General features: G+C 41.2%; 1 protein-coding gene across 6 annotated transcripts in view; it reads left to right on the forward strand.

The window, feature by feature from the left end:
- The window catches only part of RBM20 (RNA binding motif protein 20), a 133801-nt gene that overhangs the window by 13979 nt on the left and 94309 nt on the right, over positions 1–25513 (forward strand). Inside the window, exon 2 of one of the 6 annotated variants that reach the window (XM_077349690.1) lies at positions 1570–1693. The exons of 4 other annotated variants lie outside the window; for them this stretch is intronic. In XM_077349690.1, coding sequence (XP_077205805.1) covers positions 1611–1693 — 83 coding nt within the window. In that variant the 5' untranslated portion in view covers positions 1570–1610. Of the gene's footprint in view, positions 1–1569; positions 1694–14299; positions 14449–25513 lie in introns of those variants that run through there. One more of the 6 variants, XM_077349694.1, reaches the window with a different exon arrangement.

Genomic DNA, 25513 nt, shown 5'->3' on the forward strand with positions numbered 1-25513 from the left:
CATGGACAGACACATTTAACAATGGTGAACTGCTATGGGTGGGCACAATAGTCAACTCCCGCAAGACAAAGTAAAAACCATACTGAACAAAAATCCCACATGGTAAATGCTAAATACTTGTAGGCCATAAATTGCTGAATAGGAATAGTCACCTGAGCTGTGAGACTGCAACCCAGTGACCGAATGTAAGTGGTTCTGCCTGCTTTCTGTCACTCTGTCCTGAGTGAGCAGATTATTAGTGCAACTAACTGCAAACCTAAGAGTTCTGCCTTTCTAAGCTGATTGACTTCAGGAATAGGATGCTGACTATTTTATATCAGTACAAGGACAGACAGTTCCTTGCAGTTCTTCACAAGCATTCATACTAGCAGTCTTCTGTTACCATGGAAAACATGTGCCCATAAACTCCATTGAATTCAATGAAATGTGCTCAAAATAGGTTTAGTTTTCCACTCAGTATTTTTTAAAAGTATAGTAGAACTTCCCTTATTAATAGAATCTTCTGGTTATTTGGAGACTCTGTGTTGTTTCCCCTTATATATAAATGTAACTGCCTGCTGTTTAAAATCTGAAATGACCAGACTAGAATGTAAGTGGCATGCTGAGCTGGAAACAAAAGCTTATCACTTCTTATAACGTTCCCAACCTTATCTTAAAAATACCATAGCGCTCTTTGTGCTTGGGGAAGACTATGCATAGAAGAGGAGGATTTTGCTTGTATTGTCATCATTTTATAATAACAGAGAAATTATTTTTATTTATGTATTTGATTGATGATTTCTATACCACCCTTCCATATGGCTCAGGGTGGTTTACATACAATATCACGGGGGGAAAACATGGAACGAATTAACATATAACGTAGTCAAATACAACAACAATAATCTAGCAGTGGTTCTAAATAACACAATTTCAGTGATCTTAAACAACAATATAACAGGAACAGGAACTTAACTAAGACCATTAGAAAGGTCAGACTGGCTCAGGTTTTGATCCAAACTTCTTATTAATTTTGGTCTACAGAGAAATACTGTTTCTGTCTTCTCAAATGTAAAAGGCGGAATGAAGAACAGCTTGTAGAAATTACTAAGAGCTTTCCATCGCATAATTCTTCTGTTGTGTGCAGAGTTGTGGCTGGAGCATAGGTGATGCTGCGGCGAAGTGCACCAGGGACTTCCTCCATCTTTGGGATGTTGTAGAGTCGTGCAGAGTGGCAGGCAGGTTGTTGGGCAGTGGCGCCGGTATCTGGCCTCATGTGGTCAAGGCTTGTGAGTTCAAGGAATGTGCAAGGGGGTGGTGAGGGAGGGTGGGAGCTGTAGGGCCGGGTCACTCAGGGTGCGGCCAGCTTTGCTTTGATTTGCTGGCCGCACCCTGATTGGCCCTATTCGAACTCAGACACCCGGACATGCTCCACCCCGCGGCCAGTTTCAGAAATATTAAGAGGCACCATGGATAAGGATGCATTGTTTTTTTCAACTCTTTTTTTCATTACTAAACTTAAAAGAGATTTTCTTAGTCTAGCTAATATCTAAGATTAGCCTTGATTCTTATGTTGTCTATTTCTTGCAGACCATGTCCTCCTGGTGTTGGACATTTTTGACTTATAAAAGATGCTGGCAATGGAAAGGCCTAATACTGGAGGACTTTGCTTTAGTGGAAGACCCACCTGCTTGCAATCAGGAGTGCAGTGCAAGTAAAATACCTTGTAACTTTTAAATACCTTGTAACTTCAGAAAGTTCTACAGTTGCGTGTGTTTTGAGATTGATTGACCTATAACAGCTAGCTAGAGCATTCTTCTGATGCACAGGGTATACAGATTTAACTGTGGCTACAGGAGTTATTAATAGAACGTGCTGCATTTCCTTCATATAAACATATGATGAGCACTTTGCTGAGGAAAAAAAACTGCTGTGCCTTTCAGTATTTAGGGCTAGTTCATCACCCAGCTAAAATTAAAAAGTGAAGTCAGACAGTTCTTGTGTTCTATTTTTAATCTGCTTTAGCATATGAATGTGAGTGTGAAATCTTTCTTTAGGGTTCTATTAATTCAATTACCCACTTATTCAAAACATTCTGTTCTCATGTTACTTTACTGGAGCACATGGACAGACATTAAAAAATAGTCTGCATTGAAGTGCTTCTTTAGTTTTCTGGTAATATTTTTGTTGGTATCTTCAGCATTTATGATTACTAATGATGATAATGAAGATTAGTAATGATAATCAGTAATTTCAGTCAACTAGTGTTGTACCCCAGTTTGTTTAGACCCTAATTTGTTTAGGAGTAAAGCAGAATAAATATTTTAAAGTACAAGCAGGACCCTGTGATTTATTCCCTGCAATATGCCCAATGCTACGGGAGCTCCCCCCCCCCCAGTCCTCCCAACCCTAGCTGTGGTGATGATGGAGGCAGCTCCCCATCCGACGTGAACTCAGCATTTCTAGGAGCTATGCCTGGGCTAGTTGTGGCAGCGATAGGGGGCAGGCTTGAGAGCTGTGTCATTCCTGGACTCTAGAGGGAGTTTTCCTCCCACTGGCTACAGTAGCTCACCCTCACTTCTGTCAGAAGCTGTAATAGAGAAGGGTTATCTGCACATGTGCAGACAGTGTTTCTCTGTTTGGGGAAATTTATACCTTCTCCACCCTTCTACCTCAGTTTTCAGATTTTTCTGCAAACCTGGAAAGTTTCCCAAGTTTGTAGAAAAGCCTTCTGCATGCATCCATGGATTTAAATATTCACAGACAGGACCATACTTCCTATTATTAGACATAATAAGAGGTAAAGAAATAAAAGGATGTTAATTCTTTTGCTGCATATAAAGCTAAGCTTGGCTCTACTGGATCAATTGATTTCTCCAGACAGCTATAATGTACAAAATATTTCATAGATCTCCTATACTTGTGTCTTAGAAATTCTGAATAATTTTGGGTTGGCTTGCTGATTATTAAGAGGCATAGGATTAAATATATGAATAGAATCATAGAGTTGGAAGTGGCCATACAGCCCATCTAGTCCAATCCCCTGTTCAGTGCAGGATTATCCTAAAGCATCCAGGATAATTATCTGTCCAGTGGCTGCTTGAATACTACCATTGACTTGATTCCAAAAATATTTATTTAACAAAGACCGTTAACATACTGGAAGTTTCATGCCAGGCTGCAGGCTGTTTTAGTCCTGGTGGGTTGCCCCACCTCTTCCTGCACCTCCACGGGGGAGCATTTGGCCTGGTGTGCCTCATCTGCCTCCGATTTGTGCTCCTGCACAGGAGCTGAGGCAGTGAAGTTCCCAGTTCGTAAACGATCAAACTGTTTAATTGTTGCCAACACTCTAGGAACGTTTGCCTTAGTATATAGTTTTTAATTTTTTTTGATAGAATCCTAAAGTCAGAAGAGGCTCTGTAGATCATCTAGTCCAAACCCTTGTTCAGTGCAGGAAATCTGAAGATAGAACATCCTTGACAGATGGTTTTTGCTTGAAGATCTCCAGTGAGGAAGAAGCCCATCTCCTGCTCACAAACGTGATTTTAATGTTGAACTGCTGTTACTGTTACATTTCAGTTGAACAGCAGATAACGGGACTTCACCCTCTTCCATGTGACAGCCCAGGTATTTGAAGAACATGATCCTCTCAGTCTTGCCGGCTCATGTTTAGCTTGTGATAGATGGCAGTTGGAATAGATAGCACTTGCTTCTGATTTGTACATTTTTCACTAGTGAGGTATACATATTTACAAATATTAACAAGGTAAGGGTCTAGGAAGCTGGGAACAGATAGATAGCTGTGGCAGAACTCGCAGACGGCAAAACCTGCATACAGCAAAGCTATACCTGACTGGGAAGTTTGTACAGAAACATCTTAAAACACAGTTGGCTACCTTATTAGGCATTTTGGACCACTGTACAAGCATATAATGAACCATGGAGTTGAATCTTTGCATAGCTAATTTGCATTTAGTTTACCAACATTCTCATACTTTCTGACCTAGTTCATATTTTTCCATCCCTCCAAGGAAATTGGATGAGCTGTCTTACTTTAATTCTCAGAAGAATCCTATGATAAATGTTAGGCTGTGCGACAACCGTGTGTATAGGTAGGGATGTCACTTATACAAGTTGACACCCTAAGAAGCTAGACTTTGTATGGGCCATTATTTAACATAACTGAAACTGTAATAGTTTTAAATGAAGCAAAAAATCTTGTCCTTGTTAATTAAGCCTTTTAAGCCTAATTGATTGAAGGAAAATCAAATACTTTTAATTAAAACCTCATGGATTTCAGTGAGAAAGAATGGATTTTCAAGTAACCTTGTATCCTGTTAACACCATGCTTGTCTTCCATGAAAGAGATGGTCAGCCCTAGTGGGATGGATCCATGGACTTCTTAACATTGTTTTAAGATGTGAAACTCATTAAAAAAATTTCCAGGCTCATGCATGTGGCTGTTGAGGTGCATGATGATCATAGGAAGATTAGATCCATTATGACACAGACTCTGTAGCCTTGGTTGAGGTAGATACCAGCTCCTTTCTCCACATTTCTTGTCTTAGAGCAGTGGTCCCCAACCTGCGGGCCGCTGCCCGGTGCCGGGCCGCGAAGGCAATGGCGCTGGGCCGTGGCTCCCTCTCCCCGCCCCACCCCGCAGTAAAAAACTTCCCAGGCCGCAAGCTTGCGGCCCGGGAAGCTTCTTACTGCGGGAGGGCGGGGAGAGGGAATCAGGGCCGGGCCGCGCCAGCACTGTGTGGGCGCGGCCCGTGGGTGCGGCCCGATGCGCGGGCATGGCCCGCGGGCGCGGCCCGATGCGCGGGCATGGCCCGCGGGCGCGGCCCGATGCGCGGGCATGGCCCGCGGGTGCGGCCGATGCGCGGGCATGGCCCGCGGGTGCGGCCGATGCGTGGGTGTGGCCCACGGGGGCTGCGGGCCGCACCCCGATGCCCTGCCGGTCCCCAACCTCAGAAAGGTTGGGGACCACTGTCTTAGAGTACCCAAGAGGAAGTGAGGACTCTTAACACGTCTTAGCACAAACAGAAATTGATCTTGCTTCCTTCTGCCAGGTGGGCAAATGGACATCTTCCTTCTGCCCATTTGACTCCATAAAGGGAAACCATCTCCTCTCAGCTTGAAGTTTTGTGAGTCTATTGCTCCCTTCCTAGGAAGGATGGTGACTTATCTGGAGCCAGTGTCTTGTGTGCCTAACAAGGTATCATGCATGTCCTTATCAGACAGTCACATTCTCCACTATAGACTGAAATAAAATCAAGTTTTTCTTTTGATGAACCTTAATAGGAGTGGGGATTTGTAAGGTGTGTGCCTGGTAGTCACTGTGGGCTAAGCTTTTTTTCATAGAAGTGTAAATTGTCCCTCAGTATCAATGCAATATATATATATATATATATATATATTTTGGGGGTTAATCAGTATTTAAAACCTTGTAACTAATTTCCTCTGTTTTAGTGGAATGCTTTTTTATTTTATTTATTTATTTAGATTTCTATACCGCCCATTTCTTTGCAGCTCTGGGAGGTTTAGATTAAACATTACATAACTAACATGGAATGATATACAGACTGTAACGTCAACAACTTTCAAATAAGGCATTGAAAGATTACAAAACCACATTTATAATATAAATAACAATTAACAGTAACAATGGGAGGCTAATTCTTTCAGTCTGGGGGCCCAGCAGGTGTTCTAAGTCAGTGATGCATAAAAGGAAACAATTGTGCTTAATTTTTTTTATTGGCACTTACATTGTCCACGATGTGCATAAAACTTGTCATAATTTATAAAAATATTTGTTTTATATTACAGGTTATTTGCATTCAGCATGTTAAGCTTTTATTAGAAGGCCAAATTGAACGTTCATGCAATCATGCCATTTGGATAGAAGAAGAGTTAGTTTTAATACTTCTCACTACCTGAAGGAGTCTCAGAGTGGTTTGCAATTGCCTTCCTTTCCTCTGCCCACAACAGATACCCTATGAGATAGGTGAGGCTAAGAGAGCTCTAACAGAACTGCACTATAAGAACAGCCCTAATAAAACCATGATAAACCCAAGGTCACCCAGCTGGCTGCATGTAATGGAGTGGGCAATCAAACCCAGTTCTCTAGATTAGAGGCTGCTGCCTTTTGCCAGGCTGCTCTTAACTACTATACCACACTTGGTCTCGACTCTGGACAAATTATTTGATACATCTTAAAAATTTTCAATTGTATATGGCAGTAAATTTTAAACTATGTCTTTAACAGTTGGTACATTTGGAAGAGGGCACAGATTCTTGATATCAGTGATTCCTGTTTAGCATGCTATCCATTGGTTATAGATAATTTAGTTTGTACATGGGAGTGGACTGTAACGTCTGCTGAAATTTCACATTTTTATTGCATGTATAATGAATTAGTGCAACATGTTTGAGGATGCTTCTAGGAAGAACATTCTTAATACTGAAATTAAAAAGTGTGTATATGTGGATAATATATAAACATTTGGAATATTGAAATGTGCATGGGATATAATGACTCATGTTACATGTATTTATTATGGAAACGTGTGGTTTTCTGTGTATATTGTAATGATTTTATTTCAACTGTTTAGTTGCTAGACTTCTTTCATCACTTCCTCCTGTTAGTAACCAATGTCTGTCTGACCATGACTTTCTTGACAAACAAAATAGATTGGACCCAAATAAATATGAGAAAAACTTCCACCCCCCCCCCTTTCAGTATTGTCTAAAAAGGTGATACTCAGTATTGAAGGGCTTGGGAACAATGTGGAATGCAGTATGTGGAGTTGTATCTCAAGTGGGAAATAAGCCATAACTACAGACATTTCCCTTCTCCTGCATGTACAGGATTGTAAGGGCTGTACTTGAAAAAGAGCTTTCTTGTTTTAAACTGATTTTCATTTCAGTATACAGCAATATAGAATTTTCTTGGAATCAACACTAGGAAGAATGTGGAATAAGTGAAATGCTTTTTAAGACTGTGTTTTTCCCCTCTAGAAAAGAGAATATTTAATAGTTTTTTCCTCACTGCTTCCCAAATTACCTATTGGAAAAGGTCCTTTAATGTCTCCCTGTGCTATTACATCTCTAAAATTGATGCTGTGAAAGTTTTGTTCTGCTCATTGACCAAGGTTGCAATCATGTGTAGACTGACCTGATCAAGAGCTCCATTTGACCAAATAGGGCTTATTTCAAGTACACATTCATAAGACTGGGCCATGCTAGTAACAAGTCCTACTTACAAAATTGATAACTGCCTTAGAAATTTTGTAAATCATAATTTTAAAAAATCTGAATGAACATTTAACTACCTCTTGCTAAATCACACTTCTCTTTGTTAACATTTTATTTTTATTTTCTTATATTTGTTTTCAGTCTGATCCTGGGTTATTTATGCTAAATGTTTGCTACCCAATGAGTTACTTGAAGCCTTTAAAAATATATATAGGGCCTTTCTGCACATAAAAAAATAGCATTATGCCAGCTGAATGGCGTAGTGCTAAATATTATCGCTTCTCGAGCCATTCCTCACCTTCTTGCCATCTTGCTGTAGTCTGCCACCTTTTCGTGCTTCTTACTCTCCACAAGCACTGCTGGAAATGGCAGAAGAATGCAACGCTGTTTATACACGACTCTCTTCCACCTGTCAATCAAGCCAGGCAGCTTTTCTCCTATCTTTAAAGGTCCCTATCTTTAAAAAAATGAATAGTTCTCCATTTAAACACCCATGCATCTCATAATAGATGCATAGTTCTTTTTATAATGCCACCCCTTATGAAATCACAAGTCTTGAATCTTTAAAAAATTAATCTCATTCCTGATTTTGGGGAGAAGGTCTTTAGAGAGGGACACTTTGTGTGACAACTTTTGGGAAAAATATTTTTGGCTTTGCCTGTATGCTTGTATGCCTATTCGTTGCTCCAGGCAGTTCGCTTAAAATAAAATCCCATCCCTGGGAGAAGGGAGAGGGAGACGGGTGCGAGGATGGGATATTAGAGGTGGAGATAGCACTTCTTTACCTCCATACATTTCTTTGGTTTGTAGTGTGGGAGTTGTCTACTGGGGGAAAGAGCTTTTTAGGTTAGTGAATACACTTTTTGGGATTCAACAACTTGTGCTTTAAAATGGCGGATTTAGCATGAAGTTTGTTGGCCGGATGCGGGAGGTTGGTGATGTCATGCAGAACACCCCAAATATAGCATCTTTGGGGGGTAAGTATCACACTAAATTTATAGCGTGCAGTATGGCCCGTACTATTTCTAAAGTGGGCAAATTATATGTTTAGAAAGTTTCCAATATTAAATGAAAAGGGAAAGGTAGTTCTGTGTACCTAGATACAAATATGTGTTCATGCAGTAGCAGTTACCCAGGGTTAAGCACTGGTTAGAATCTCTCTTGACTCCATCTGTTTTGAAATGAGAATATTACTCAAGATCTGTGAGTGAATGTGAACTGCATGTAGGCACATCTGCATTAGTTGGTTCATAACAGATATGGGTTAGTTTATTAATATTATAACAGGTTGCAAGTTGTTTTCTTTCTGTTAAAACTGAAATCTGACATACCAGTAGTATTTGTTCTTGCTCTGACTGTTGCCTAATTCCTTCTCTGCTGTCTCTCTTCGTATTAAAATGTGGACATGGGAGAGGAACATATGTGATTTCCAGACATCATAAAATGCTTATATATAATAAGTGGTTGTCTGCATAAGTGAGAGAGAAAAAAGTGAAAATCTATCCTAACCACAAGGCTATGCTGATTACCATCCTTAAGCAGCCAAGGAATTTATCATTTTTCCCCTGTCCAATAAAAAAAGAACAGAGAGCTTACCTTCCCCCCCCCTCATTAAACAGGGAACTGGAAAGAAATGAGGTTAACGATATGACCTCCTATAACATCAGCAATATGGAAAGTGTCAAAATACATGCTCTCTTATACAGTGGCGGTTTTGCTTCATTGCTAGCGGAGTGTGGAAATTCTTGGATACTGTTGATGCCGAGTTACTTTGCTGTTACAATGCTGTAATAATGTATGTGGTTTTGTTTATACTTTGATGCTGGTCAATGACGGTAAATAAATAAATGAAATGAAAATGAACCTTGTCATGATCTTTAACACCACTAGGATTCTGGACTGTTGTGCTATTTTCTGTTGGGTTTGGATACCTTAGTACCTTGCTGTTTTGATGAAAGAATGGTGCTTCCATTGGCAGGCATTTTTTGCTGTGTGACTCTGAGATATTGATTACAGTGTCTTTGCTGTCAGCTCCCTGTGGTCCCCAGTGAGAACCAGATTTCCATATCCCTCCATATCCCATGCCAGTCTTATTGAGGCACCTGGCAGAAATAGGCATCATGGATGGTGTGCTGGATTTGTTCAAATAATTCCTCATGGACCGCACCCAAAGAATTGCCTTTGGAGATCAGTTATCATCAGTGTGGGACCTAATTTTTGGAAACCACAAGGTGTAATCCTCTTTCTCATGCTCTTCAGTCTTTATATAAAAACATTTGTAATTTGGGGGGTTGATCTCATCAATTTGCTGATGATATTCAGCTATATACCTCTATCTCCAGGTGATGCAGTAGAGGTTCTAAACTATTGCCTAGTTGCTGTGGTTCATTGGCTAAGAGCAAACCAATTGAAACTAAATCCTGGAAAGACCGAAGTGATGCAGGCTGGGAAGGTGAAGGTCTTGAACATCGTGCTTCCCACTTTCAAAGGGATTAAGCGGACCCTTGCTGACTGAGAGCGTTCTATTAGATCCAGCATTATTGCTGCAGAAGCAAGTTAATACAGCTGCAAAAAAAGGGCTTTAGAAGAAGAAGAAGAGTTGGTTCTTATATGCCGCTTTTCTCTACCTGAAAGCGGCTTACAGTCACCTTCCCTTTCCCTTCCCCACAACAGACACCCTGTGAGGTGGGTGAGGCTCAGAGAGCCCTGATATCACTGCGTGGTGAAAACAGTTTTATCAGTGCCATGGCAAGCCAAGGTCACCCAGCTGGCTGCATGTGGGGGAGTGCAGAATCGAACCTGGCATGCCAGATTAGAAGTCCACACTCCTAACCACTACACCAAACTGGCTCTCCAACTTATCCTAGCTTGAAAAAATGGCCCCTTACCTTGAGAAAGACATTGAGACTGTACTACTGTAATGCATTTTCCTGAGTGAAAACCACACTGGGGTTATTTTTCCAATTTTGCTAGTCCATGTGTGCATGTACTCCATGGGGAACAGCAAAATCACAGAAATAACACTTTTCCGGTGTAGTTTTCGTGGGAAAGACATCTTTGGCGGAAAGCAGGAATGCTTTGTTTGCCTGTGGCACCACTCTGAGCCATTGGTCTCTCTTTTTTAAAAAAAGATTACCCTACAGATTTTTCTCTCAACAAGAGAAACTTAATCTTCCAGCAAACTGCTACATTATACTGCAGTAGAAGTTCCAAAAATCAGGCTAATAGTTAACCTAAGTGCTCACATCCCTGTTAGTCTCACACAGCATAGGTTTATGGTTTAGTTTATGTTCATTAAAAATTGTGGTTTTCCAAGTAAGCTTGTTGTGTATGCAGTCCTGCCGAGAACCAAGCTTGAGGTCTGAGGCAGGAGTGAGATCCACAGCCTCTGATTGGCTCAGAGGCAGCTGGCTTCCCAGAAGGAGCCAGTGGATTTAAACAGCTTTGTCACGGCCAGAATGTCCAGGTAGCAGTAGGATCCTCCAGGATCCAATTGGTTTAAACTTGCGTGTAATCAATCACCTGTAGCCGTGGGTGATCCATTCATTGTTCTATATATTGGGGTGCTCTCTATATATTGGGGGTTGTGGGGTTTTTCAGTGCAGTATTGGTAGTACTCGTATCATGTTCTTGTACCAATAAAGAGCTGCAGCGATTATAATATCTCCTGAAACCATGGATTTAACAAAGCTAACCATTTTAAATACTTTTCAGATTTAAACAAATAAAAGTCACGTGGCAAAATTATTTGCCAATTCTTATTGGCTGAGAAAGACCTAGTGGCTGGTAGAACAAATTGTTCATATTCCTGACTCTGTGTACAAAACTCTCCCCCTGCCTCCCATCACAAATATTATAAGCTTTTTCTCTGTGCTAATCTTGAGTAACAGTATCTAGAATGGTTTGCTCGCATAAGCCAACAGAAAATCACACTGATGTTTATAAGTACCCCCCTGGCCTTATGAAAATAGCTTGGGGAGGTCTGGTGTATCACATAAAGACCCTGTGCTGAACATTGCAAAATCTCACGCAGAAAGTCAAATGTGTTCAAAGATTTTGTGGGCATGAATGCCAAGACTGATGCCACAAAGTCAAAATACAGGAATAATTAAGGTTATTGAATTTTTACGCTAATACTCTGAACAATTATTCTATGGTTTTGGTGGATGGCTCTCTGAAAGTTGTGCAGCTGTTAAGCAGATGGCAAGACTATCATATTAAATTTCCTTTGGTGGCTGAAGAGGTCAATTTTAGATTGGTGCAACATGCCACAAGTCCCACATCTGTAATCTTTAATGAATAAATCTTGATTGACGTTGTCTTTTATTTATGGAAGCACTGCAGCTGTAGGAATCTTTTCTCATCCTACTTTGTTCTTCATACCAGAGTTTGTGATACCAGATGTTCTTATTTTTTTCAAGAACTGCCCACTCAATTGACTTTAATATTTAAAAGGAAAAAACCGTTCACATTTGCAAACCAAGCAACTCTATAATATTTGGCCAGTATGTGTTCTGCATTCCCACATATGTCTGTACAGACCACAATCTGGATCTTCAAAAATGGTCTGGAAGATTGAAGGTACAGTAATGTTGCCACACACATATAATTTAGTGTTCAGGGGGAGAACTAGGGTCAGATCCCTATTCTGTTACGAAAGCCTGCAGAATGTCCTTGGGCCATTCACACACTGAGCTTAACCTACCTTACAGGGCTGTTGTGAAAATTAAATGAAGGAGAGAAGGAAAGATGTAAGCTGCTTTGTGTCCCCATTGGGGAAAATAATTTAAGTTACCATGTAGAAGAAGATGGTTAAAATGATTAATGATATTTCTCCTGCTGTGTCAGTGGGAGACGATCAGAAAGACTATCAAACTTACTAGACAGTCAGTTATACTCTGAGCTATCACATGTTCTCTTATGATCATCAATAGATTCAGTGGCTACAGCCACACAGTCACCAAATTCTACTGCTCAAACATGGAAGAGTTCAGTTACTGCCTTTGTACAGACTCACAGGAAAGAGTCATTATATTGATTTCCTAGCAGTTTATGTAACTAAGGTGAAGATAATTTTTACTAAACTCCTAAGCAGTTAGATCACTAGTCACAGAAGTCTTTAAACCAAAAGTTGCTTGACACATGTGAGACCAATTAAAAGAATGTTAATATTTTATTACTGTTTTAATTGTTTGTTACTGGTAAATTATGTATGTACCTTGCCTTGAGCCAGTCTTGGAAGGGCGGTCTAGAAATATTATGATTATGATTAATAATATTTCTAGACTGCCCTTCTGAGACCAGCTCAGGGTGGTGTATGTACATAATTTATCGGTAACAAACAATAATATAATATTAATAGTAAACAATATTTAAAATTAAAACCTATTAATAAATTAACAGCTTCAGTTTGCAGCATCAATTATTGTCATTACTATCCAGAGTTAGTTACTGCCGAATTGGAGACAGCAGAGGAAGGGGGAATAAATCCAAGAGGTTAATCTCTGCTGAGTGAAGGTAGGGCTTCTGGAGCGCAGTCACTGTAAGACAAGCCTTGCGATCTGGAACCAGAAAATCTTTGAACTGATGCCCTGACCAATCAGGGAAGACTGCTTTGCTACGAGGCATGGAGAAATAAGTTAATTTGCAAAAAGCAGAACTTTGCACACTTACTGATGGTGATTTTTCAAATATCAAAGGTTATATCTACTTCTAGATATTGCAGGGGAAATGTAGGGTCGCTCTGGATCAATCATGCATGTTGCAGAGGGTAAATTTAAAGCACTCCAAATTAAAATGGAAATCAAATTCAGTGTAGACGGGAGGGATTTCTTTGAGCTGGCAGTAGGTAAAAAGCTCCGTGCAGACTACACCCTGTAGTGTTTCTCCACTACTCATAGCTTTGTCAGGGTGCCAGCTAAAGTAGCAAGTGCAAGCTATAGTAATAAGTGTAAGCTTTAGTAACAAGTGCCTATCATAGAACACCATTACAGGCAAGTGCCTATTAGCTTATATGCTCCTAGTTATTGATGAGATTTTATTGACGTCACCCTCTCCTTGAATGTTTTCCATGAAGAACTTAACACTTCAGTTCATCAAATATTATATTGTTTTCCTTCATGGAAATTTACTGTTGTTCTACATGCCATCAGTCTACCACCCTTCAAACCTGTCTCTGACAATGAATTAAAATGCTGGCCTTCAAATTACTCTCTGATTGTATCCACAAGAATGTGTTTACAAGTGGGGATTTCTGTCCAATGGCCATGTTTGCATACTTTCACAACGTAAAGGAGGTATTGACAACTGATCCATCATTTACACGAAGGGTCAGTTCTTCATTTCACAAATGTCAAGAAGTCACGGACCCCTGTCTAACATCTGTTCCAGACAGAATTATTTATCACACTGAGGAACAAAGACTGCTCAGGGAGAATCAACATGGCTTCTGTCCTATCTCATCAACCTTTTGGAATTAATTGAGCAGGAAAACATATTTTTTAAAAATGAAAAAAGCCAATTTAAGCCCAGGATCAATGGAGCAATTCTACGCCATATTTGTAGACTACCAATGACTTCAGTTATGCTGAGGTCATTCTGGTCTCAGGGCCTTAGATGGGGCTTTTTGCCAAAATTGAACCTTTGAGCATGACTTTGTGCAGTTATAGAGCAGAATGCCAGGTGATAGGATTGGGATTTCCATTTCAGTATATACAGTTCTCTTTGTATCAACAATTTCCCATTTAATGTCCAGGATATTGCTATTTTTCCAGGGTCATGTTGGAAGAGGATTGTCTTCAAAGAGGTTACAACTGTACTAGATTCTATTACAGCAAGTCCTTAATGGATTTCATAGAACTGAGTGCATCTGAGATAGCTGTGAAAATGCATGCAGCTGCTTTTTGAGGTAGTCTATTTTTGACATTGAAACTCTTAATGAGCCTGGCTTTTGTCAGGTCAAGTGGTGGCAGCACAGAACCTTATCACTTTTTCTTTGTTGACAGCATATCATTATCCGTGGTGGGGTCATAGGGGGATGAATAGATAGCTGTGGTATTTAAACACCTAAATAGTGCTGTTGCTTTTGTTTTTCTATTTTTAATTTTACTCAGCCATGGCTTCTGTCAAGTTCCAACTAAGCCTCAATAAAGACGTGGGATGGGGGATTGTTTGAAAAGTGTCACTAGAAGGTTTGAAAAAAAATCACAAAAGGTATATTTTAGTTACTTACTAATACAGCTTTAAAAATAAAGACAAAAGTACTGAATATAATGTAAAATTCAGAAGACTGCTATAGAGAAGTGTCTGTAAATCTGTATCTTGCATATTATAGAATATGGAAAAATATGGAAAATGTCTGCAAATCTGTATCTTGCATATTATAGAATATGGAAAAATATGGAAAATGTATGCTATTTTTGCTTTTGGTAATTAATGGAATATAAGTGCTTGCTAAAGAAACATACTACATACCACATTCAATGAAATCTTAAAATAATTTACAGTATTTGTATGTATTGTTATATTTTACAATTATTATTGTTATATTTTACAAAAGTCATTCATTCTAAAAACTGGTACCAAAACTTTAAAGTAAGCCATGATTAAAACTTTGTACTATACATCAACTTTGTACTGTATATCAAATATATAGAACACTTTATAGGGATAGATTGCCATCTGATTAACCTTAATGTAAGGGCTGTTTAAGGGTTTTTATGGGATTTTATTGTATCATTGTTGTGATATAAGAGTTCCAAATGACTATATTAAAGTCTGCTTGTTGAACAGATCTGCCCCACTTCATCAGGTTGAAAATTGTTTAGTACTGCTCTAAAAATCAGATATCTTATGATATGGGTCCCAATGCCTCTCCTCAGACCTCAATCTCTCCATCTTCCAGCCCTCAGATCACCAGGTATTTCCTAATTTGGACTTGACAGCCTTATCTCCTTGCTAGCTAAGAATCATCCTACATTTATCTGCCCTTCAGTTTTCTGTTCCTTCCCTCTCCGCCCATAACTGCCTCCACCTAGTAAAACTGGCCCAGTTGTGTGGTGCCAGCCAGACCCATTCTGCATGGCAGCAGCCTCACCGGGCTGCTGCTGCTTCTTTGCAATGGGACAGTTTGCCCCACTGCTTCCTGTTTCCCCACGGGGGACAGTTTTCTCAGCATACCTTGTCCGTGCCACATTTATGCCTCTAGGCAGCTGAGGCAGACAGGTTCCACTGTGGGGATGGGTGGGGTGGGGGCTTTCCCCCCCCTCCTTTTTAAGAATGTGATAGCAATAGAGCATTCCTAAACAGAAAAAAATATTCTCCAGGTGGCTTGGTGGAGCCACCTAGAGCATTTGTATCCCTCATCCCGGGGCAGGGGGAGGAACTGGGCCTGGAAGGCCTGGCTCTTCCCTGTAAGACAGGCCTGAGCCGACATAGGTACCTGTGGCAGGGAAGGGGATGCCAGAAGAATCCGTGTACCCTTGACATGGGGCAAACGGGGTCCTGGTTTGGGGTCAGGCCTGGGTCCAGGGTGGGGTGGTGTTGGAGCCATCTGGAAGTGAGGATTAGCCCTGCTACCAGATGGACACTGGTGCAGCCTTTTTTCCTCCTGGGCTTAACCCAGTTATATGGTAGGGACCCTACAACGACTTTTTGGGTGGCACCTCACTTTCCCCAGTATTCCTCCCTTGACAGTATTTTATCTTTTCTTTCTTCTGGCAATCCTCATATCCTTTTCCTATCTCATTATCACCTTCTCAATCATTCACTAGCCTACCTTAATATACCTCCTATCTTCAGCTGCATGTATTTATTTATATCATTTATTACTCATATTTCTCTACAGTGGGGACCAAAGCAGCTTACTTTCCTCCTTTCATCCATGTGAGGTATGTTAACCTGAAAAATATGTGACTAGTCCATCATCACACAGTGAGCTTCTATACCAAGATTGAGATTTGAACCTTGGTCTCCCAGATGCTGCTTTGAAGTTTTAACTACTATACCATACTGGCACATGAGCCTCTTGTGGCGCAGGGTGGTAAGACAGCCGACATGCTGTCTGAAGCTCTGACCATGGGGCTGGGAGTTTGATCCCAGCAGCCGGCTCAAGATTGACTCAGCCTTCCATCCTTCCGAGGTTGGTAAAATGAGTATCCGGCTTGCTGGGGGGTAAAACAGTAATGACTGGGGAAGGGAATAGCAAACCACCCTGTATTGAGTCTGCCAAGAAAACACTAGAGGGCGTCATCCCAAGGGTCAGATATGACTCGGTGCTTGCACAGGGGATACCTTTACCTTTACTTTTACCATCTTTGTCCATTTCAGGTAAATTAGACTTAGGGCTTTATTTATATGTGTATTTGGAGAAACAGTAGGGAAACATTTATGGGACAGATAAATTTGATGGCTATTTTATACAGCCATCATTATTTCGTTTCACAAAATATATGTATTTATCCTTAGGTTATACTAGGACCTGAATTCAAATGAAGTGCATCAATAGATTTCTATTCCATATAGAATACTTCTATCCATTAATGTTAAAACTATTGAAATATATTACTATTTATCAGACAGTTAAGATACTGTTCCCATTTGTATTCTGAGAACACTATTATAATTTAAATTCAAGAAATAACAGGTGCAGAGAACATAAATAAGGTTGTACATGTGTTATTCATTCTGTATCATGCTCTGGTTAATTATACAGTTTCTTTGCCTGTAATTGAATATAGTCAAACCAGGTTCATGTTTATGGATAGCAATGAGTGATATTTCATACGAGATTCCTTGATGAGTTTCCCATATAACCATTTTGTTTCTCTTCCCCCAAAGCTGCTTTTTTCCTTCTATATCTGCCAAAAGATGCAAACTTTTGGTTGATCAGTGACAAATGATGCAAGTTCTTGATATGAAATTAAATAATGTATCATCTTTTCCTTTTGTAAATCTAATTTTTAGAAGCACTAAAAGTAATGGGGCTCCTGTAGAAAAGGCATCTGGTTAGTGATGGATGTTATAGGAAATGTGTATCAGGTTCCAGAACATTTTAGGTTGGAATTACAAAGTGGAGCCTATTTCTGTGGTAGTTTTGGAACATCAGTATTTTGAAGAAGAAGGAAGAAGAAGAAGAAGAGTTGGTTCTTATATGCCGCTTTTCTCTACCCGAAGGAGGCTCAAAGCCGCTTATAATCTCCTTCCCTTCCCTCTCCCCACAACAGACACCTTGTGAGGTGGGTGAGGCTGAGAGAGCCCTGATATCAGTGCTTGGTCAGAACAGTTTTATCAGTGCCATGGCGAGCCCAAAGTCACCCAGCTGGCTGCATGTGGGGGAGTGCAAAATCGAAACCGGCATGCTAGATTAGAAATCCACACTCCTAGCCACTACACCAAACTGGCTCTCTGACAAAAGGAAAAATAACTGAAGTTTAAATACTATATACTTATAGTTCAGTCTATCATCTAGTTCAGGGGTTCCCACCCCCCGGGCCACGGAAATGCCACGGTACCGGGCCATGAAACGCTCAGTACCGGGCCACGGCGGGGGGGGAGGAAGGCGGGGGGGAGGAAGGCGCCTCCTTCCCCACCTCACAGTGCGGCGCTTACTGTGCCGGAAGTGATCAGCCACTTTGTTGTCCGATCGCGCCCGGCGCAGGAAGCGCTGCACTGCGGGGGGGGGGGGGAGGTGCAAGTGCTGGCATGCCGGTGGGTGCCAACGCACAGGCATGGAGCTGCAGCACCTGTGCATTTGCATGGCAGCTCCGCACATGTGCTTTTGCACCCGCCAGTGCACCAGTGCCCGGGCCACCCTCTCCCCCCCCCCTCGTGGACTGGTCCCCAGCCTGAAAAAGGTTGGGGGCCGCTGATCTAAATACTATTGCTGACTGGATCATCTGTGTAAACCCAGTTATACCTTGCTAAAACAGACAGGTGTATAGTGTTGCTCGCATTTAACATTAAACTTCTTGAGCAACATTTGTTTCGAGCTTCTTTCAGTTGTGGCTTTTTGCAGACTGCAGTTGCATTTTGGGTGTTCCCAGGGCTTGTGGCTGTTCCAACGATTGCACTACTGGTGCAATCAGTTCAGACATGTTTCTTTGTCATCCCCCCGCCCCCCCCCCCATTTTGATTCCATGTGTTCACCTTTACATTGGGACTGATTTTCTGTGTTCCCCCCTTTTCCTTTGCACACGTGCTAAATTGTTGCAGCATTTCAGTAGCCCCAGAGGGGCTACACAGTCCCATTTAAAGGACGTTTCCTGTCCATCACACACCATCACACATCCAGAGCAAGACTCCCCTGAAACACATGGGAATGGTGCAATCCTCTTACATGTGAGTAGCCCCTTTGTCATCAACATGTCTATTCTGATGTAAAACTAAAGAAGGGGATGGGATCTAGGGCATTCAAAGTAGCCAGAATATTTCTCCTCTTGCCGCTGAAGCATATGACTAATAAGTTAATCTTCAGCATTATTCTGGTAAATATCTCAAGAACTGGTTTTTAAGGAACTAGAGTTGCCGAATTCTCCCTGCCCTCAAGATCACCTTGATGATTGACACAGAATCATTGAATGTGGCCTCAGTCCATTTCCCTCAGTTTGATCGCAACATAAAATAACATTCAACTAACACTGTCTTGACTCTTCTATGACAAGGCATTTAATTGGGGAAAATAAAAAATCAGCAGATTAAGAGAAAATAAGTTAATCTAAAATTGTATACATTCAATTATTTAATAAAAACATTAATTTTATAGAAATGATATATTTGTATTAAACACATTTAAGACCAAATAAAATACTAGGAAAAAATGGCTCTCTGGAGGTCTATAATAAAAAAGGATATAAAATTTGCTGTGGTTCAGCTGTGTCAGTAATTTCATATGCTCCTAGGAGTTGTTCCATCTTTCTTCAAGGGGTATGATTCATTCAGGACATAAACTGGTGCTATGCATGTGTTACCAAGCCAAGTCACGCACAGTGAAATCAATAAACAAGTGTTGAAGTTGCATATTTCTGTTGCATGTGCCTTGTCCACAAGCTGTGCTTAGGGTTACATCTTATTTTGGTCACACTTCTGCTCCCAGCTTGTATTAAAATATAAATCTCCAGATAATTGATATTCTAGAGGTTAAAAAAGCTATATTGCTTTGAAAAGCTCAAGTTTGGTTTAGTTTATCAAACTTATTAAAAAAAAGTTTGTTGCACCACTGGTAAGAAGAAAGATCAAAGTTGCACTTCTTGCTAAATCTGTTGAGGATATAGCTATAGAACGAGTGTGGGATTTTTCCTCCTCAAAAACTGAACAGATACTCAAGAACAAGGAAAATATTTTTCTTTACAAAAAGGAGCTTACCATATTTCTTACATTTGGAAATGCAATATTCCTATAGATACACAAGAAATCAGTGTACACTTCAATATATATATATATATATATATATTCCTATGCGTCCTCTCTCCGCAATGGGAGTCTGTTACTATCAGGTTCCCCTTCCAGAGGGAAAGTAGATGGTGAATTCCGAACAGCTGCCTTCTTTGATAAATGTGCCTCTGTGGAATAGAACTGGCTGTGACATTTCTGCTATACCTTCCTGATAATCTGAAAATCTGCTATGCTAGATAGTTTTGCCTCAGGCCCCCCACTTCGAAATGCTGGATTTCACTCCCTGGTATGCCAGCATTTACAGAATGAACTTGGGTAGGTTAAAACTACGAATCAAAGACTATTGGAAAGCTATCCCAGCAGGCTAGAAAGTAATACATATACTGATTATATTTCTAAGAAGAAAAAATAGAATAAGCAAAAATGAATTCTGTGTTACATGAATAAAGATGTCTTCCATTAATTGTAAGATTTAAAAAATCAAAATCTTTACTGCTGGAATTTGATACTGAGGTATATTTTGTTATATAATACATTTATTTTTAGCTAAATGGTTGTATTAAATAATTCTCTTGTGACTGTGACTATTTTAATTCTTCCACTAGCTGTGTTTTCCACACAATACTGATAATTTTTACTTTTTGCTGTCAAGTCATAACTGACTTATGGTCACCCAGGGCTTTCAAAGCAATTGACATTCAGAATGATTTGTTACCTTTGCTTCATGACCTTGGTATTCCTTGGTGGTCTCTTCCAAATACTAACTAGGGCTAAACCTGCTTAGCTTCTGATGAGACTGGGCTAGCCTAGACATAAGATGCGTCATGCTTATGTTTTAAAGTTGTTGACTGTTCATCCTATTGCTATTTCTGTTTTTCTGCTTTCTTTATATTATAACTGTTACTCTTTGGCAAATATTGGGGTCTGGTTGCTGATTTAAATCGGCCACTACTTGAACAGTTTTATGGCCATTTTTTTTTTGGGGGGGGTGTTCAAGAGCTTCATTTATTGCCATTATATTTGTTATGCTTGTTAATTTCCATTATATGTTTCATTTGGGGAACCTTCCCCCTCCACTCCTTCCACCCTGATGGTAATATGGCTTCTTTTGTCAGGTATTTGATGGCAGGCAAGCAGAAAGAGAATTACTCACTTCTTCTACTACATCCAATGCCTTGATGCTGTTTCTGGCAGCATCTGAGAGCTGAGCTTGACATTTTATGTTTTATATATATGAGTTAACCATGGGGACTGACACCCATACTGCAACTGTGAGTTCCTGGTGGCAACTTCCATTTGGAAGCGCCACAGGGACCTAGATCAAATAGATAACCTCAGTGTGAGAGCAGAGGGTTTCTGCTCACCCCCATAGCTGCTTTCTTGGCCTGAAACAGCCCTGAAGGGGTATCTCTTTCCAGAAAGGATTTTCGTATGCTCTGTGTACTTGCATATGCAGCTCCCGCCAGAACCAATAATGCACCCTAGCATAATTTTGCATTTGCCCTCCCCCCCAACAAAACCAGTAATGCAAAACAAAACAAAAAAGTCTTCATCCACTGGTGGAAGATGGCAACATAAGGGGACAGAGAAATCACCTTTGGAAGAGAGTTCCATAGTTTCGATGCCCAAACAAAAAAGATCTCCTTGGTTGCTATCTACCTAACCTTAGAAGTTGGGGGCACACAAAGCAGGCCCTCAGAGGATAACCACAATCATTGGGTAGGTTCATAAGGGTGTAAAATGTCTTTAAGGTACAATAAAATGAGAGTCCAATAGCACCCTTAAGACCAACAAATATTTATTCAAGGCATGAGCTTTCGAATGTCATGATGGTTGTTCATAGTCTGAGGAAGATTGCTTGCACTTGAAAGCTCACGCTTTGAATAAATCTTTGTTGGTCTTAAAGGTGGTAAAGGTATCCCCTGTGCAAGCACTGGGTCATGTCTGACCCTTGGGGTGACGCCCTCTAGCGTTTTCATGGCAGACTCAATACGGGGTGGTTTGCCAGTGCCTTCCCCAGTCATCACCGTTTACCCCCCAGCAAGCTGGGTACTCATTTTACCAACCTCGGAAAGATGGAAGGCTGAGTCAACCTTGAGCCAGCTGCTGGGATCGAACTCCCAGCCTCATGGGCAGAGCTTTCAGACTGCATGTCTGTTGCCTTACCACTCTGCTCCACAAGAGGCTCATAAAAGGTGCTACTGGACTCTAATTTTATTGTGCTACTTCAGACCAACATGGCTACCCATTTGAATCTGTCCTTAAGGTACATCAGCATATTGAATTGTGTCCAGAAATAGATTGGTAGCCATTGTAGATGTGCAAAGAATTAGAATTAATTTTTTATCACTAAAGATTGCACTTGTTTATGTCATGGACTGGCTGCTGGAACAGCTATATACTGGTATGTAGGGTTAGGCCGTTTGGCATCCATTCTAGCCCAAAGCTTCCAGTGCCGTGGTGCGGGAGTCAAGGGGAGGTGTGGGCGCTGGCGCACCAGTTGGCGCACACACACAGGTGCAGAGCTCTGCACCAGCAGGTGTGCAGTGACTGGCGTGCCAGTGCCTGTGCCTCCCCTCCCCCCCACGGCGCGGCACTGGATGCTTCAGGTGGGAACAGCCGCTTCAGATGCTGAAGCGCCCAACCTACTAGTATGGTGCATCACAACTCTAGGACATTGGCTTCATCAATGACAGACATACTTTGATTATTGATGTGGAATACATCTTCTGGCTTGCCCCCTGAGATGTAAATGGGTATGGACATGAATGTAGTCTCACCCCAGGGAGCACACCAGAAGCCAGCTGCTGGAGAAGGTGGCTGAGGTGACGGATGCGTTGCCACCGGAGGCCCAAGTGGTACTCATGCCACCAGTGGAAGTCCAGGCAGTGGTGGTGCTGGCGGAGGTCATGGCAGAGCCAGCAGAGGCCTGAAGGACTCCACAGAAAATGGCGACCACTCCTGCCACAAGTGGTAAGGAGGTAGAGTGGAGAGGAGTGGGGGGAAGGAGTCTGTGTGTGTGTCTGAGATCAGGGAGGAGTTCAGGGAAGCAATAAGGAAGAAGGGAGAGGGGAGGGGGGAAGGAGTCTGTGTGCACATATGTATGTGTGTATGTGTGTTTCTGAGAGAGAGGGAGAGGGGAATGACTAAGTAGTCTCAGAGCAGGTGTGTGTTCTACATAACTGTGACAGTCAGACTGTCACTACTTTTTTATTGTCAACCCTTTATTAAATGTCACATTGACATTTCTGAATAGCCCCTACATTTCCCAAGAATCTTCTTTCCTGTTCAAAGAACTGCCAAAAAAAGTTACATTCCATCACTAACGGAAAAAGGAAAATAAATTGGTGAGTGTGCTTAGGTGGACTTATTCCATAACTCCTAAATATTTTAGGAGTGACAAAACTTTCTGTTATCACCATTTATGAATGTGGATTAAACAGAAATTTTTATTGTATTCATTCAGAGTAATGTGTATTATATGCTGAATTATTCTTGTTGCACTTCTTTGCAGTGAAGTTGATACGGTACATGTATGATGATGTTAGTAGACCATCATGATACAAAGCCCTTCATGGCCATGGTCCTAATGGCTATCTCTGCCATGATAGTTTTGCTCATCAGATCAGGGCCTTCTGCAGATGTAACTCAGCAAATGAGGCCCATCAGCAACTTTCTTATACAGGTGCATTCTCTGTTAATTCCCCTCTCCACTTTATGGAATGGCCTGCCTGATGATAATGGGATTAGGAAGGCTGTCACTGTCCTGTCTTTTACACAAATTATGCAAAACTGAATTATTCAAGAGAGCTTTTTTACACTGCCTATATATACTGTAACAAAAGGGTTCAGGTTTATACTTTGAAAAAGGGTTAGGTACTTTTTACTGTACTGCTGCGTATAGTTCCTAAAGTCTCTTGCTGTAAGTAGGATCTGACGTTGCAATTTCTGCATCATTTAATATAAGATACTGACATGCGTAAAATTTCATCCTGTTCTGTTTCAGATCTCTACCTGCTTTCAGAAACCCTGATGAATGCATTGTTTATCGTATGTCCCATCTTCTTGATTAATGTGCCTTGATTAATCTGCTCTGTTTAATGTGCCTTGAGACTCAGTGAGAAAGGTGGAGTATAAATAATGTACATCCTTATCCATGGTTCCTCTGTATATTTGTGAAACAGCCTGGGGGGTGGAAAGTGTATGGCTGTCCAAGTTGGAATAGGGCCAATCAGGGTGCAACCAGCCATGCCCCTGTAGCTCCCGCCCTTTGTCCCTGGGTTCCTAGCTTCTTTGCTCTCAGACGCACCTCAGTGCCTGGAGCCAGCAGCAAGTAAGGGGAGAGGGCCCTGGGCAAAGGGCCTCTTGGCTTGCTAGGCTGGCCCTGCTAATGAGGGCCTCTTGGCCTGCTAGGCTGGATCTCCCGGCCTGCTGACTACCTGCTAAGAAGCTCTGTCCCGGGTCTGCTAACAAACTGCCCAGCCCCTGCCCGTCCCACTTGATCCAGCTGCGAGCTGTGGCCGAAAGCCACCTTAAGCTGCCTGGCCAGGGGAGGGGATCCTTTCAAGGCCCATTCTTAGGAACGGGCTTTGAAGCTAGTAGACAAATAAAAATAAAGATTAATTATCTGATTACATCAGTCCTTAAAATTACTGAACTTTGGTGGAAGCAAAGCCAACTTCTGCCTGTTTATATCCACAAATTTATTACTTTGCTATCAATAAATGGTATGCTATGAAATGTTTCTATTTCATATGTGCGAGAAACTGCATGTGGCCCTATTTGGGGTATTTTATAGTCAGTACTAGCAGATTTGTTGAGATAAAGATGAAGCAATACATCTAGGGGTCCCCAACATCATGACTATCTATGACATCCACCAGCTTCATTTCCAGGTGCCTACTGAGTGTTTTTAGAAAGTGAACAGGATCAGGTGACGTTTTTGCAGAAGAGGGCTTCTCATTGGCTATGCTGATGTTTAAGAAATTGTCACCACAACATGAACATTTTTACTGAATAGCAGAAAGTAAGTGTATGTATACAAGAAAATGTTTTAACAATATATTTATTTTAATAAGTAAGTGTATGTATACAAGAAAATGTTTTTAACAATATATTTATTTTAATACATTTCTAAATTATTTTTATATATTATTTTAAAGGCTTAATGTTAAACAGATTGTCTGCCAGAAATATTGGAGTTGTTAGTATTATACATGACTTCATGCTGCCATTTTGTGGTTGGCTCTACCTTCCATGGCAGCCATTTTGTGATTAAACCACCCTGAGTCAGGATTCCATAGGGGCTTGCAGGCTCAAAAAAGTTGGGGATCCCTGTCCCAAAGTCTTTCAAATAATAAAATTGGAAATGGAGGCCATCTTATATTATCTATGCCTATTTAAATCTGGATTCAGGGTCTTTAGGACTGAAATAGCTAGATTCAAGTCCAGTTGAACCTCAGAGTCCAACACTATTTTAGGAGTATAAGTTTTTCAAGAGTCAAAGTTTTGGATCTGACAAAGAACTCTTTGATACTCAAAAGCTTATACTTCCAAAATCTTGTTAGTCACTGCTACTGAATTCTAATCAAGCGGTTGTATTGCCTACGGCAGTGGTCCCCAACCCCCAATCTGGTGACCGGTACCGGTTTGTAGATCAGTTGGTACTGGGCTGCGCTTCCTCCTCGTCCTCCTCCTTGGCTGCTGCCTTGCAGGCTGCCCTACCACTCTGCCACGGGCTCACCTCTGGTGGTCTCCGGCAGCCGCCATGGCTGGGGCTTCCCCTCGGCGTGGCACTGCGCAGCTGCTGCTAGCAGCGCCCCAGTGGGCAGCAGGAAGTCAGGGGCGCCGGCGGGAAAGCAAGCGGAGCAGTGGCTCAGGCAACGGT

This window comes from Paroedura picta, chromosome 8, assembly GCF_049243985.1.
Source record: "Paroedura picta isolate Pp20150507F chromosome 8, Ppicta_v3.0, whole genome shotgun sequence".
NCBI classification, from domain to species: Eukaryota; Metazoa; Chordata; class Lepidosauria; order Squamata; family Gekkonidae; genus Paroedura; species Paroedura picta.